The 16,522-nt window shown below is 32.4% G+C and overlaps 2 protein-coding genes across 4 annotated transcripts; one reads left to right on the top strand and one right to left on the bottom strand.

The window, feature by feature from the left end:
* Window positions 1–62: 62 nt before the first annotated feature.
* On the bottom strand, window positions 63–2,134 carry LOC140987212 (RING-H2 finger protein ATL64-like). The gene is made up of 3 exons (XM_073455636.1): window positions 1,582–2,134; window positions 662–759; window positions 63–510 (listed from the first exon to the last, which is right to left on the bottom strand). The coding sequence occupies exons 1-3, from the start codon at window positions 1,738–1,740 to the stop codon at window positions 207–209; spliced, it is 561 nt and encodes a 186-aa protein (XP_073311737.1). The 5' UTR covers window positions 1,741–2,134; the 3' UTR covers window positions 63–206.
* A 7,158-nt stretch (window positions 2,135–9,292) lies between these two features.
* Window positions 9,293–12,346, top strand: LOC140987318 (uncharacterized). 3 transcript variants are annotated; one of them, XM_073455778.1, is made up of 7 exons: window positions 9,293–9,460; window positions 10,040–10,174; window positions 10,272–10,432; window positions 10,512–10,604; window positions 10,847–10,912; window positions 11,955–12,024; window positions 12,122–12,346. In XM_073455778.1, exons 3-6 carry the CDS (start codon window positions 10,343–10,345, stop codon window positions 11,982–11,984), a joined length of 279 nt encoding a protein of 92 aa, XP_073311879.1. In that variant the 5' UTR covers window positions 9,293–9,460; window positions 10,040–10,174; window positions 10,272–10,342; the 3' UTR covers window positions 11,985–12,024; window positions 12,122–12,346. The 3 variants fall into 3 exon arrangements, 2 of the variants coding, with proteins under 2 accessions (XP_073311879.1, XP_073311878.1); XR_012177102.1 differs by lacking the exons at window positions 10,040–10,174; window positions 10,272–10,432; window positions 10,512–10,604; window positions 10,847–10,912 and adding an exon at window positions 11,628–11,864 and having other exon boundaries at window positions 9,307–9,460; XM_073455777.1 differs by lacking the exons at window positions 9,293–9,460; window positions 10,040–10,174; window positions 10,272–10,432; window positions 10,512–10,604; window positions 10,847–10,912 and adding exons at window positions 10,919–11,200; window positions 11,628–11,864.
* The last annotated feature ends 4,176 nt before the right edge of the window (window positions 12,347–16,522 follow it).

Below are 16,522 nucleotides of genomic sequence, written 5' to 3'. Positions count from 1 at the left end.
GGAAACGAAACCTAGTGGAGATTAGCACCTCATTACTCTTCCTTCAAAATTCAACACAAAGATACAAAAAGCTGCGATTATACAATAACAAAACTATATACAGAACGTGAGGTAATCTGCATAATGCAGCACCTTAAAACCTTGAATCCTGTTGCTCTTAATCAATAGAAGCGAAAAAATATGCACTAGTTGAGGAAATTATATTATTATCTCAATCTTGAATCGCCACTAATTCCTGGCTCGACCTCAATGGAAATGGAATCTTCATGTATTTGATTGTCTTCAATACCCTCGGAACCTGAATGTGAATTAAACGATTGAGTAGTGGACAGTATAGCTGTTCGAAGATGTTTTGTTTCGAACGAGTCTTGTACTGAGAGACGACATACAGGACATGTAGACTGTTTTCTGAGCCATGTATCAATGCAAGACAGATGAAAACTATGCCCACAGTTTGGCATGATTCTTAGGACTTCCTGTTCTTGGTATTCTGCTAGACATATTGTACACCTGCAATTTATTTTTTAAAATATTTAGTTTAAAAAAATTTATTGATATTTTATCGTGGATCACGACGCCAAAACATTACGAAATTTGATGAAGAATGAATGGATGGTTGGTAAACAAGGCTCGAAAGATTAACGTTGCTAGCTAGACTCACTGTGCATCTTCAACTGAACTGAATGCTTCCCGATTGAAGTTCATCGTGGGAATTGCAGCAACAACAACCGGTTCAAGGCCATTAATCCTGTGTTCTGGCTGCCAAAAAATAACCTCTTAAGCAACCGTATCAGCAAAAATGATGCACACAGAATCATACTTGTTCATGTACAAGAGAGGTCACAAGGAGGAAAAACTAGTTTCTATACTTGTGAAAAAATACATCCATAATTAGTGTGTAAAACAGGATCAATAACGATCAGGCCGCTACAATATTTACCCGATGAACATGACAGAATGAGTTGTAGTAGTACATGCATTCTTACTTCCATCTACTTTCTGCTAATGGTTTCACGAAAACAGATGATGTCTCAATCGACTAAGGCAATAGCTCGCCAAAAATTAGCTTTGTTATCTTTTAGCAAAGACTGAATAGTCCATAACCAGAACAAATGTTCACAGGGTAAAGTCATAACGGGCCGACACGGAATAAAATACTATGTTTTCGTGCATATACACCGAAGTCGGAGGGACGTTGATAAGGGATACATATATTCTGAATTAACCCTTCGTTGGAACCACTGAATTCAAATTATATGTCAAAGTTTTCACCCTGCATACAAAATCCTGGACCAGACAAAGTATCATTTCAAGAACACGAACACAATAATGAAGCTCTAGTTGCTAAAATGAAGCAAGCTCGTTTCAATAAACAAGCACGTTTCAATAGTTGCATAACAATAATCTACACTCAACTGTCAAACAAAGCATCATTTGACAACTCGAAGATTATCAAGTGATCATATAACAATTCCTTAAACTTTAAAAAACTTTATCCGGGCCATTCAGCTCTAAAAATACATTAAATCGCCTCTGTCATTGAACAGAATTCAAGAATGCATCAGTATATATGAATCATACCAGCTCTAGATCGATCCTCGTGTCAATCTCGAGCATTTGCCGTTCCTCCATACGGCGGAACCGCCCACAAATCAGTCTAGTGCAAACAAACACAATAAAAGTAGCACTCATGCCAAAACCAATAATTGTTGTGATTAAATTCATTCCAGAACCGAACATGTCACCACAAACCTCCAACTGCTTCCACTCCAATCCCAAAAGGAATAAAGAAAATGAAGTCAAAACGTAAATTAAGAAAATAATTAAAACAAAATAAGCAAAAAGATATACTAAACTCCCAGATCCAGATTCATAATTAATTTTACAAGTTCACGGCTAGTAGAATGAAAGTCAAACATTATGAAAGGAATTAACTCCCAGTTCAAGAAAACATCAAACAGCCACAAGATTCAGCCTTTGAAATTAAAATCCGGAGGAAAATAGAGAAAAGAAACACCCCATATAAGAAATTTCAAAGATAGGGGATAAATCGTGTAAATTTTTTGGAACCGATGATGGGACAACTCGAATCTCTAGAAACAAACAAAAAGAAGAAGCCGGATAAGNTATAAAGAGAGGAGAGAATATGTCTCAAATAAGGACACAGTTCGAGATTCACATAGAAACGGGGAGATTTGGGATTTAAAAACCAAGAACCGAAAATGGAAAACATCAAACTAAAATAAAATTAATGTCTTCAAAACTAATATCGAATCCGTTGATGTGAACGCAGTCGAAAAATATTGCATTTTCTCTTCGGCGTTCTCACTCGGGTCAACTTTCTTCAAAGTTGGCTCCTCCATTACAAAATATATGCTATGTTTGGTTTTGGATATATATCATTCGTTCTATATATGTTAACGGAATTTTTTTTTAAAAAAATTTTAAGTTACAAACGATATTCAATTTAACCCCCAAAAGCTATCAAAAAAGAAAATATTGTCCAAATAGACATATATAACTCTCAAAAACTTAATCAAAACGACATCGTAAATGTTAAGATTGGAACTTGGACCTAACTCAATCCCAAAAGCTAGCTCAAGAGGGGAGGATTGCCCAAGCCAATATATGCAACTCTCAGGTTATTTATCCAATCGATGTGGGACAATTAACACACCACTCTCACGCCCAGGCATGAACATCTGGAGCGTGGAGTTTACAAATGACCAAACTATGGGCAGAACGGGTGGCCTAACTATAGGCAGTCCAACACATAACGATGTAACCTGTGCTCTGATACCATGTTAAGATTGGAACTTGGACCTAACTCAACCCCAAAAGCTAGCTCAAGAGGGGAGGATTGCCCAAGCCAATATATGCAACTCTCAGGTTATTTATCCAATCGATGTGGGACAATTAACAGTAAAGAGGGTGAAGTTTGCAAAATATTAGTGAGTGGTCGATAAGACATACCAACACATAACGACCATCACAAAAGTTGTAAACATTAGCGGGTGGTCAATAGGACAATCTAACGCATAAACGACCACGCAAAAGCTAGTTCAGATGAATTATTGTCTAAATCCATTAACTCTCAAGAACTTAATCCAGCAAATATTGGACATCTAATGTTATTAAAATTGAGATTTTGAACTAACCCAAGTTAAAAAAATATCAAAAGAAGTGGATTATTCAAGTCTATGCGTACAATTTTCAAGAAAATATTAGAGCGAGTGTAAATTTTTGATGTTTTGATAAAAAAAAACTTAAATTAACAATTATTTTTTGTGAAGACCTTGTTCTGTGGGTACCCCACAAAAAAATAGTAGAGTGTAGCGTATTTTTAGGTGCGGAGAGTACTTTGAATTCTGGCGGCTAAAAAAGGAAAGATTAGAAAATGTCTAAACTGGGAAAAAAGGTACATACAATCTTGTACTTTTTGATAAAAGCCTTAAATTTTGTGATCGTTTTTTTCCCTCAGAGTCCGGATTTGTTTTCCTCAATTAGACAAAAATATTGAAATATATAGTTACCAAGATTTGTTTTGTGATGTATCCCCAGAAGAAAGTGTGGTCCAACGATTAATGCATCCGACAATATATGTTTAGAGATCGACTCTTCCTCGTATGTGTACTTTTGATCCGAGGAAGCTCATAGTTCTCAAAGTTATTGTGGAATTTATATTTCAAATTATCTTTGATGAAAATAATCCATTCAATACCTAATAATTTGGAAAATTAAAGAAATTATATAAAAGGAATAGGAAAGCCAATTTGAAGTTTAATTTTATGTTTCAAGGCCTTTATAGCTTATTTGGGCTCAAATATGACCAAATCTAAATACTGGGCTGCATTAGTCTTTCATAAGCCAGCTCATAAACCAATTTTTAGTCAGTGTTTCACAGTTAATCTTTATTTAATTCCTATTTAATCTTTATTTTTAAAATACTAATTATAAATAAATCACACTATATAAAAAAATTCATTAAAATGTACGCATAATACGTAAATAAATAGAAATGTATGTAAAAACATAAAAATTTAACAATTAATTTATATTTATAATAAATTAATTTTAAACAGTATAATAAAAAAAAGTCAATATATTAGTGTAATTTAATAAATGCAATATAAAAATGAACTACGGTTTTGAAATCAAGCCTTGTGACAGTGCAATTTGTAATTTAAAATTTTGTCACCATCAAAATTTCTCGATTTTGCAATTTAAATAAATCGGATGCTGGCTGCACAGGACGTACTGTATCACAGTTTCCTTTCTTTATTTCGTTTTTTTTTAGCTAGGTCATTAGTTTGTTATAATTGGAGTCGACTCGAGATTTCGTCGCAAAATTTGAGTTTTGATGTCATTTGATTTATATAACCATTCGAATTCTTCTACGCTACGGAGTAAGGATACAACGCGACACACGAGATGATTTATTGTAAACATGAGGCGGCGCGATATTTTTAAAAGGCAAAAACTTGTGTGAGACAGTCTTACGGGTCGTATTTTGTGAGACGGATCTCTTATATGGGTTATCCATGAAAAAATATTATTTTTTATGCTAAAAATATTACTTTTTATTGTGAATATCGGTAGAGTTGACCCGTCTCATAGAAAAAGATTCGTGAGTCTGTCTCACAAGAGACCTACTCTTTTTAAAATTAGTCGGAATCGGATCATAATTTTTTATGAAGAAAACATATTATTGTATTTTTTGGAAAACTTTTTATGCGTTTTGAAAAAATATATATTAAATTAAAATTACTAATATCTTGTGGGAAATTGATTCCCCGTTCGGCCCTCATATGTGAGGGTAGTGTCAATTTCTTTTAACTATGAAATTATCGAAGTTCAGAAGATCTTGCATGCAACCTAACATTAATTACAGACAAAATTCTACGCACGTACGTTTCAATTAATCAGAAACTTACCAAAGAAATTAGAGTGGATTAATCGCCATATTATGGATAATCCTCTTCAAAATACGAATCTAATTACCGATCGATGATCGACACAAAATTTTCAACATAATTTGATTTAATCTATTTTGTGGATAAAACTCATGTTTTCATAAAAATTGTATGGGTAATTTAACTGATTATTACGAGAACAATATTTTGTATGTGGTTTTGTTTGAAAAGTACGATTTTCAGTAACTTTTTCCCCCTTATTTTGTGTATTCACTAGCAATCTTTTCACACGCATGTATTAAAAAATATCAAATGCCAAGACACAAATATGTGTTCAATCATTAAAAGAATCCAATGCTGGATTTGAATGATCACCTTAGACATTTTTTACGGTTTTGATCGTCTATATTATTTAATGTTAATATTGCAGTTGATGTAGCACTTATATAATGCTGATGAGTGTCGTATACTCCTAATAGAAGATAACTAAAATTGTAAAAAAAATACAAAAGATAGCGGATTAAATTTGAAATTTACTAACGAAAATACCAAAATTGCAAAAAAAAAAACTGATATACCATAACAAAAATGAAATTTTTCCTTAATTTAATTTAGTTGGAGAAACATGACAAATTCTGTTTTCAATTGCTTTATAAAATTTTAATCAATCCAATTTTTAAACATTAAACGTACGATTAATTAGTGATTAAGAAACAAACATAACAAAGGACACGTTACGCTGGTTTGGAGCCCCACACATCATTCCATCTCCATTAGCAAAAAACCATTTCGAGTTACCCCACAATCATTATATATATTAATCTTGAAAAATACTTGAATTAACATATTAATGGCATCCATATATCTCAAATCTTCCGTAATGTTTAATGGTTCTACGTTTTTTTTTAACAGGTCAAATATTACTTCCACCCCACTTTATGGATGAGATTTGTTCATGAAGTGGAGTGTATGCGATTACTAATGGATGTAAATGAGTCGAGTCGAGCAGAACGTCAAACCCGACCGACTCGTTTAATGTATATATAGGCTCGAACTCGGTTTTGAGACCAAAATCAAAATAAACGAAGTTCATTTTTGTTTCCATACGGCAATAATCAGTAATATGCCTATATAATAAAATATAATATGTCTATTTGGTGAAATTGAATAAATTGTTTATAGTTTATTTGTGTCCGTTGGTAGCCAACCACCAAAAAATGTTTTTTTTAATGGGAGTTTTCATTAGCCACGCATTTGCAGATCAAGCCAAGGTGATAAGAAGTTGGAATTAAATTAATCAAAGGATAAAAGGGTTAATACGGATACGAACAAAAAATAAACAGTGGGAGAAGATATTACAATAATTTAGCCCTTTTTTCATATGTTCTTTATTTATTTAGTTTTCCTTGGATCAAAATGCAATTTACACAACATTCTTGAAATGGTTTAGTATAAATAGAGACACATATTTGCACAATATCTCTTTCATGCATGTATACAAATCCGCTGATAAAACTTCACAAGCAAATCAAAGCCCTTACAACATTACAAATTTTTTGTGATTCATGGCTGGATGTGACACCACAAAATCCATCATAGCTACGAGCCTCACGAACAAGCCACAACCAACAAAATCGACCACAAAGCAACGTCGATTTGTGGGTGTAAGGCAAAGGCCATCCGGCAGATGGGTAGCCGAGATCAAAGACTCCTCTCAACGAGTACGCTTATGGTTAGGAACCTATGATACACCTGAAGAGGCTGCTCGTGCCTATGATGAGGCGGCTCGTGCTCTCCGTGGAGAAAACGCTCGTACGAACTTCGCTGCGAAGGGGAATCTCAAGACAGACAAACCTGAGTCCAGTAACTTAAACACAGACTCAAGCACTGATCATGTAGATACCAAGCATGGGCTTAGTTTCTCGTCTTTAAAAGCCAAGTTAAGCAAGAATTTGCAGTCTATCATGGCTAGAAAATCAGAGAATAAGCCGAATAAGAGTCGGGTAAGCGACCACTTCACTTTCGCAAATATTTTTCATTTCAAGGGGTACATTAATCAATACAACCAAAACCTTTATCCTGATGATCATATCATGAAAATTGATCAAAGAGTGGTGCAACCAAGTGTCATCGTGCCACCTGTTTGTAATGAACAATCTTCTTGGGAGCTAGAGAGCTCGAGTATGTCGGATTACAGCACAGAATGGGGCAGTTTCAGGCACCAGGGTTTGGACAATTCAGATGGATCGGATATCGGAGAACTTTATGGTATGAATGAACTAGGTTTCTGGGGCGATCAAATGATGTCCGGCTGCAGGATTAGTAGCCCGGATCAGGTGATGAGTCCTGGGATTGGGGATGAGTTTTCGAGGAGTAAAAGGTTCAAAGTATCTTCTTCTGTTGTTGTTCCTCCAACGTTTAGCGAATCTCCATCCTACGGATCAAATGATGTCGTGGGAGCCAGAAATCTTACAGAATTCGCAGGATCAATCACTAAAAATATATAAGCAATGAAATCAATCTCTTAGCCTACACATACCATATAAACAAATATACATGTCTGCTGAAACAGGGAAGTAGAAGGGCTTATCGACCAAGCTGCTCCCTTTTTCTACCACCGCGGCGGCTCAAAGAGAGAAGGGACAAAATGGGCGTCGCTCTTTTCCCCCCCTCAGTTTTTCTATAAATATGCATATACATCTTATCAATCATAAAATGAGGAAAAAAAATGTGATTTTACTCTTTATTTCTTTGAAAAACTTTTTCTTCTAGTTTCCTCATTCTAATGAGTCTTGGCTCTCTACTGCTGTGCCGTACTTAAGTTAAAAAATGGTTGCTGCCATGAAGAGGGTTAAAGAACACTTCATACTTAGTTTTTCATGTATATTTTGTTTATATGATGTAAATATAATAATCAGAAGTGGTCTCACACAAATGAAAATAAGTCGTGTAATTGTATATAAAATATCGGAAAATTTGCCTGTTTTATGTTTTAATTTTATAACTTGTCAAAGTTTGATTGCATATAGTAACTTGAATCTTATTTTGTTTTGGTTATTTTTTGCCCGAAACTATTACATCTATTGAATATGATTTATTTGTCACGTATTTTCTCCTACGCGGTACGAGTAGTGAGAATTAAGCTCCTATTACTTAAACTAAAATTCATGTAATAAAAAAAATGATAATGCAGAACAACCCTCAATACTTCAAATATAAGGAAAAAAATTTTGTCGTTTCCCATTATTTTTGTTTATGTATATTTAATGAGTGTAATATAATATTTATTCTTATTACATGATCTACATAAAAAAATCATCGGTGCTAAACAAATAATATCAGGTGGATTTAATGGTTTCGAGCAAAAAAAACTAAAACAAAAAAAAATCATGTTATTAGATGTAAGCCAAATTTTGACAAGTCAAAAGAAATAAAACAAAATAGGTCAACTTATGGTACTAAATTGCAATTTTCCATATTTATCCTTAATTTCGAGAAGCAATATTATAAGTTCCGGCTTCTGTCGTTTATTTAGGTTTAATTTTTATCCCAAGCTGTCTTATTGCAGATCAACTTACATTAATGTTAAATGATATGGCTAAAATGAATTATGTTCAGAAGAATTAATCTTACTTACACTTTAATGCTTTCCACATGGCAGTGAAAACAACTACGTATGATTAGTGTAGTTAAACAAAGAACTCAAGGCATACCAACATTTCTGTTGTGTATCCCAAACCATGTGCACTAACAATTAACATGCGTAGATAATATAATCCAAGTTTAGTCATAGTTATATTGTAATGATCATGGGTCATAGGCTGACCCAACATAAGACTTAGCTCATGTTCATGCACCACTACTGATCATGGACGATAAGTTGGTACATTTTAAGAATCTAAGTACTTAAATCTGGAGGTTATATGTTCAAATATTAGGGGAGGGAAATAAACAACTTTCCAAATGTGTGATATTCTATTAGTAAAAGTGTATGGTATGGGCTACGGTCCATGACCAATAGTGGTGCATGAGCATGAGCATGAGCATGAGCCACTACAACAATAAATGGCTATAGTGACATTTTTTTGTAGACATTTTTAATTAAATGTTGTTACAAATACTTAATAATGACACTTGTAAAAAAATTAATAATGTGTAAAATAAAAAAACATATTAGATTAGTTATCATGACATTTTTAATTTATGTCATTATTTTGTATGGAGGGAAACAAATATTTTCCCCCCTCCAAATTTATCAAACTCAAATTAATTAGGAGATTTTTAAAGATTCGAGACTTTATTTCTAATTTATGTTAATAATCAAATAAGCCGAGGTAAGAAACGTATTTCCATCAAGAAAATAAACTTATATGTGGATTGGGCCTAGATATTAATAACAGATGCGGCACTCATCCTCCTTTTCTCTCCTTCAACCGGCGATAAATTTCTTTCCATCTACAATCCTTCCTTCTTAATTTCTTTTTTCCATTCAGAATTGTGAAAGATTGGAGTCACGGTTCAGATTTACAAGGCGCTTCTCATCTCCGGTAAGTTCCAAATTCGTGGTACTTGATTTCATTTATCTTGTAGGAGATTTGGGTCACGGTTTATCGATTGAACGGTCGAAAACACGGTCATAGCCGAATCACAATTAGATTGGGTCACGGTTTGTTGTGAATTGGTTCACGATTTATTGTTCTGTGTTATTCTTTTTCCCTAAGTTTCTGGACATTTTGTTTATGATATCCTGTTCCTTGTAACAACGATTTGTTTACGTGGTTCGCTTGATATCCCGTTCCTTTTTACAACGATTACTAGAAGGTTTACTGGTCTCATATCCTCTTTTTTAAGTTTGCAATTTCAATACCCTGTTTGAGAACCTCTCTAAAAGGATCCCTGGCATTCATTTTTGTCAAAGATACTCGAGGATGGTGGTAAGATATTAACTGATTTCCCTCCATTGCTGGTGTTCTATTTGGATTTGGTTCGCTGCTATTTGCTGAGAAATGACACAGCTATAATCTGATATTAGTTTTATTGTCACAGCATGAGATCGCTGCTGTAGGTGTGAAATGATACCTGATAATCTTGTAGATTGTTGTAGATCTTTTTTTTTTATCTTCAAGTTGTGGCTCTTGCTCTTGATAGGAATGGCTAGTGAGGGTAAAACTGTTGGAAAACCTCATTTTCAACATCAAGATAAGGCAAATACACAATCTCGAATTATGATTGCAATCACGCAGCTCGAAGTTCAAAAAAAGGTAGCATGTAACTTTATACATCAAGGATATGTTTGCTGATTTTGTATCTCTTATTGGACCTTTTGATTTTGTCTGAATTTTATGTACTTTGTTCAAGTTGGTCTTGCAACAAAATGGAGAAACTGGAAGTCAGAACTAAAAAAGAAGTATTATGATCCTGAGTTGCCAATGCAAGTTCTTCTTGAAGAAAGAGATAAAAGAGGTTTTGTAGAACAATATGTGAAACTAGTTGCTCAGTGGAACTCAGAAAAATCAAAGGTATACAATATTTTATATGTTTAGAAAAATGTTCATGTAGACATTTGTCTTGTGTACCAAGTTGAATTTAATGTATCAGGAGAGAAGTGAAAAAAATAAGATTGTTCGGAACCAAAAGATAATGAATCAGACAACTGGAAGAAGATCTTTCGCTCAAGTGCAACAAAAATTGGTAATTTATCTTATTAATCTTATAATTCTACATGCATTAGAATCTACAAACTTTTAACCAATTACATATTAGAAAAAAGAAAAAGGGCGACCTCCATCAAGAGTTGAATTATTTCATGCCTGTTTCACTCATGCTAGAAAAATTGGTAAGTTAGTTTTATAAACTTCAACTAGATTACTTTCAAAGATATTTGTTTTCATAATCATTATGAATAAATTATGGATTTTGATTTTTTGGTGAAGGCTGCAAAGAAAGAACTAGAAAATCAACTTCCTGAAGATGAGGATGATCAAATTGGTCAAAATGACGTATTTGCTCAAATCATCGGACCAGATAGACCAGACCGAGTGCGTATGCTTGGTGATGGTGTTAACCCATCTGATTTATGGGGAGAAGTTCCAAGCCGTAGTACATGCAATCGAATAGTGATGGAGCAAAAGACAAAGTTAGAAAAAATGGATGAGCAAATTAGAAAACAAGGCCAACACATAGCAATGTTAGAATCAAAGATTTGCAATCAACCAAACCAAAACCTTGGTTCAAATTACAACAATATTCAACATACAACATCCTCTAGTAGTCCATTATCTCCAAGGGTAAAGTCTTTTTTCTAGTTTTATTACTTTATTATTTATTATATTGAGTTAGTACTTTATTGATTCAGCATTGGTTTTTTGGTTTAAGAATATATGTTAGATGCGTAAATGGTTTTTCTTTTGTTTATATTGATATTATTTATTATTTGATGTGGTTTAATGAGTTGGAGTTCGCTTTTTTGTAAGCTATGTTTTGTGTGAGCTTATAATTATCTCGAGTTAGCCATTTATTGATTTAGATAGAATATTTTGGTTGAGAATATATATTACATATATATTTGCTGTCATGAGTTAACTAATTTGAATAATGTTTCTTTATGCTTTCTTGTTTTCTGGCTAGCTGGATATACTCATTTCATAATGGTTGTTGATGATTGTACTTTATAATTGTTTTTATCAAAACCTTCTCTTTTGCACTTTCACGTAGATTGGATGTTCTGTCTCAATAAAAATTCTATTTGATTCGACGAAAATTGTGGCAAAAAGAGTGGTTCGTAGCATGGATCCAAATACCGAAGTAGGAAGACAGACGATGGGAGCATATTGGTGTGAAATACAAGTTCTAGTTGTCCTAGAACGAGAAGAGAGTTTGATTAGGCCATATGATCTTTTACAAAAGGTTGGGGATACACTTGGAGGAATGATAGCTTGGCCTTGTCATTTGGTATGGTATTCAACTTTTCAATTAACTAGTATTTATTGTTATGTTGGTCATGTTAGTATCTTTTTAAACCAATATCAATTATATTTGCAGTTGACAGTTAATGAGGAAGATTTCTACTAGGTGCATTTGGATAAATAATAATTTTCCAGTTTATCATTTGGTATGATATTCACTAGTTTGAGTTAAATTTTAATCTCTTTATTTTGTGCTTCTTTAATTTTATTTCATTCATACAAATATATGAATTTTTATTGTAGGTGACAAGAATATTGGATTTTGATTAAGATGAGATGGTTGAATAATGAAGATGCGTCACAAGTTTGCTTATGTTTTGCTTTACAAGACTTAATTGTTTGTTAGTTCTTAAACTAAATACATTTGGTACATTTGTTGGGATATAGATGTTTTTCGAGATAACAAATTTGTCAGTCTTATACATTAATGATTGCAAAATTAATGACAATTATTGATTAGCAATTTAATTTCTATTTTAAAATTTTGTATTTGTATTTATGTTAATTTGTTATATCCTTGAATATTATATCATGAAAATATTGAAAATCGATGACATTTCATAAAATATGATATTTTTTATGTCACAATAGAACATTAAATCATGTACATAAAAAATGTCATTGTAAAACTCATATGGAGACATTTCAAAAAGTCATTATAAATAACTATTAATGACAATTTTCAATATCTTTATATACTAGTATAGAAGACATTTGTAAGTGTCATTACAGATTACATAATGAGACATTTTAAATTAACCTTATAACATATCATTAGTGACATTTTTTATTGTCGCTATAAATAATATACACGACACTTTTAGTTGTCATTATAAATTATGTTAATTGACATATAAATTTGTCATTATTGTTATAATAACAATGCATGTATAAATGTATTTAAAAATGAGTTTTTCTTACATTTAAAATTGTCATTATATGAATAATTAGTAACACGTATGAAGTTGTCATTAACATCTTATAATGACATTAAAAAATGTCAGGAAGTTTAAGACGACATTGGAATAGACGACATTTATTGGAGGTGTCACTAAAACTTAAATGTCACTAAATATTGAATATGATGACATTTATGAATGTCATCATAAGCATTTATTCTTGTAGTGAGCTGAGTCTCATGTTGGATCATCCTACGATCTATGGTCGTTACATATATATAAAGTTGGTTTAATAAAAAAATTATCATAAACTAAATCAAGAAAATAAGCTTACTAATTAATTCTTACTTTTTTTTAAACATTAGCACAATTATGTTTAGATTTTCAAACTTATCTACTTTCTTTTAACATATAACCTGAATTAGTTTATATAAAATTATCTCGATCGTTGCTAGCATTTATTCTGTTAATAACATTATTTTTAGAGTAGGTCTCATGTGAGACCGTCTCACGGATCTTAATCTGTGAGACGGGTCAACCCTATCCATATTCACAATAAAAAATAATACTCTTAGCATAAAAAGTAATATTTTTCATGGATGACCCAAATAAGAGATCCGTCTCACAAATACGACCCGTGAGATCGTCTCACACAAGTTTTTTCCTTATTTTTATCCCAATATGTGAGCAATCTTATCTAGTGGGAAAATTATATTTTTGATCATTTAACTTATATATTTTTTTATTTTTTTCTTCTTATTAGCCAATTTACGGGGTTAGTCCACTAATTTTTACTTCTTTTGATTTTAGTCTTTTTTATCGGAATTCTGAAATGACACCGGAAAATGATGTGTGATACTAAAAAATGTTGACATGACAATGAACTTGTTAATGTGTTCGATGTTAAGTCAACACTCCGACAAAAACAGAATAAACTTGAAAAAAAATTGTAACACTAAGACTATAAATTGACTGATATCAACTAGTACCGTTTACAACACCGGGTTGAATCCATCTTATACAACAAGTTTGACAAGTCAGTTGTAATGGTTTTGTTAAGAGAATATGTTTTGAAGTCTACACGTTTCATGTCATTGACATATATGGATTTGAAAAGTATTTATGGCATTACATATGGATTCGAAAAGATTTATAAGATTATATTATAGAGAGAATGATTATCAATTAAATGATTTGGTAAGTTTTCATTTGTGATAAGTGATCACTAATTCGAAGTGTAGATCGAGCAAATAAAAGTAACTCTATCGAACAAAATTGTTGGTGTATGCGCTCGTTTAAGTGAATCTGGCAATATCGGTTTGGTGAATAGCTTTTTCGGTGTCTGTTTCCAATTAGTAAATATTAACACAAAACAACTATCCAAGTTAAACTACTTCATTACTTCATCGATTCCTACTCGTTTACACCTTCGCCAAAATTATCAAGAAATCTGGGTAAAATAGCTTGCGCGCAGCCAAGGTGAGTTCATTGTCTCATCTGTTAGGATCCAAAAACTATAGTTGTTAGTTATGCCGCAACTTTATTTTTTTATAGTCATGACAACGCATAGCATACCTACTTAGGTGTTAATAGGTCGGGCTGTTAGATCCATGAGTCCGGAGAGGTGCATTGCTATATGTTGGTGCTCTAGATATTAGTGGTGCATTACTATTTCTCTACCGTTGACTCAATATTCAACAAAGACAATATTACTACTCAAGATTTGACGTCACTTTTTTACGTTCCACCTAACCAACCAGATCAAGTGGTGCAATATTAACAGCTTGACGTACGATTATGGGTTTCGCATAAATGATTCGAGTGTCTTAGGTCTATACTTAAGAACGGGATTTTCAGATGTGTCCATCTTGAGCAAAAACATAGGTGGCAGTGGATCCCGACAATTCTAATGTAACTCAATCTCTGATACCGTGTTAAAGATTGAGATTTGGATAAAATCTCTAAAAGTTGTATATATGAACTTAAATAATCCTTCACTTGAACTAGTTTTTTGGGTTGAGTTGAGTTCAAATCTCAATCTTAATACTAGGATGACCAGTATAAATCGCACATATTTAGCAGAATATACAAGACTCCCGGGTTCCCAAATCCCAATCTTAACACTATAATTTATGTTGTGCTCCGTTTCAAGGATCTCCCGGTTGATGGGATTCATCTGTATAACGTACATGCACATTTTTTGGTCCTCTCTTTTCTTCAACCACATGGTCAACATAGTAAAATGATGGAACCTTTTTAAGCCATAGATTTTTGCAAATGCTATATGCAATCACTGCCATAGAGAGAACAATAATCACATTGGTATCCCATTTTGTACTGTTCATTAATTATCTCTTGTAGAGTACGGAAAAGGAAAAGAACCGAATCCAACATATAATGAATAATAATACAAACCAAACAATTCAATGACATAAAACCAAACAGGATGAGCATACTCTCTAACAATCACCGTACTCCAATAGAACTGAGTGTGACGAAATGATTTGCTCGAGTAAGTGAAATCATGAGTCATGAGTAGCTACTATCCTCAAGAAACTGGTTAATATCTTCGAGTTGAAAAATCTTAAAACTCAAGAAAATGCAGTCAACCAAATAAGATAAAATTTTATTCAAAGATGGCTGAAAAAAAATAGGAGGAACGACATGAAAATGAAATGGGCTCCGATCTCAGAATTTAACAATGCAATAACAAGAACTTCTGCAAAAAAATCTGAAAGTGTGAAAGAAAAAAGAATTAATATTTATTAATCCACATAAAACTACGAATATTTACTCTTACATTAAAAAAAAAATCTTTATTCTTATTCCGATATCAAGCAAGAATAAATAACAATTAATCCAGTCAACATTTAGCAAACAAAAAACAAGAACTCAATGCATCAATTAAAAAATAACATTTTTTTTCGTAAAACTTCAACGTTCTGCACAAAACTTTAGCATTCCAAAAATGAAAACTCGCAGAATTTACTAAATTAAACAGGAGGAAAAATACAATCATACTCTTGAATTCTTTTCTTCTAACATGAGCTAAATTAGACAACAATTTCACAACTCCAGCTATATATACGTACGAAGCGAACTCAAAAAACTGGGAAAAAAAGGAAAAAATAACTTACTTCGTCTCAGGGTCCTGAAGTAGAAATGAATGTGAAAACGGTATAATTAAAGTGGTAGGTGAGTTTGGTGTTTTGGACAGTAACATCAGTCTGATTTGACTGATTCTGTTCAATTTCATTTTGTTTTTATTTTATACTTTGTATTTGAAAAAAATAAAAATTGTTGTGAAAAATTAAAAATTTACGGTAAAAAGTAAAAATCTCAAACTCTCAAAATTATCACACTACACACTTTATAATATTTTTCTCTCAACTCAATTGTGATTTTCTTCACAAATGAGAGATCTATTTATAGAAAATTTTTACAAATAATCCAAAAATAAATTACATCATTACCTTCATCATCACACACAAATTTCAATATTCAACACCTAATTTTACCTAATTTTTAACATTCAAATATTCAACATTCAAATATTCAATACACACATTTTAAATTTTATTTTTCAACACTCCCCCTTGTGATGATGATCATAATGATTGTCTTCATTACGTGTTTTTATACTGCCTCGTTAAAAACCTTACTAGGAAAAACCCATTGGGATAAAAATCATAGTAAGGGAAAAAGAGTGCAGTCACGTAAACTCCCCCTCATGTTGACACGAACA

Source organism: Primulina huaijiensis, chromosome 11 (genome assembly GCF_012295235.1).
Source record: "Primulina huaijiensis isolate GDHJ02 chromosome 11, ASM1229523v2, whole genome shotgun sequence".
Taxonomy (NCBI): Eukaryota; Viridiplantae; Streptophyta; class Magnoliopsida; order Lamiales; family Gesneriaceae; genus Primulina; species Primulina huaijiensis.
Note: the sequence above shows the minus strand (reverse complement) of the source record. Positions and strands in the feature narration are given on the sequence as shown.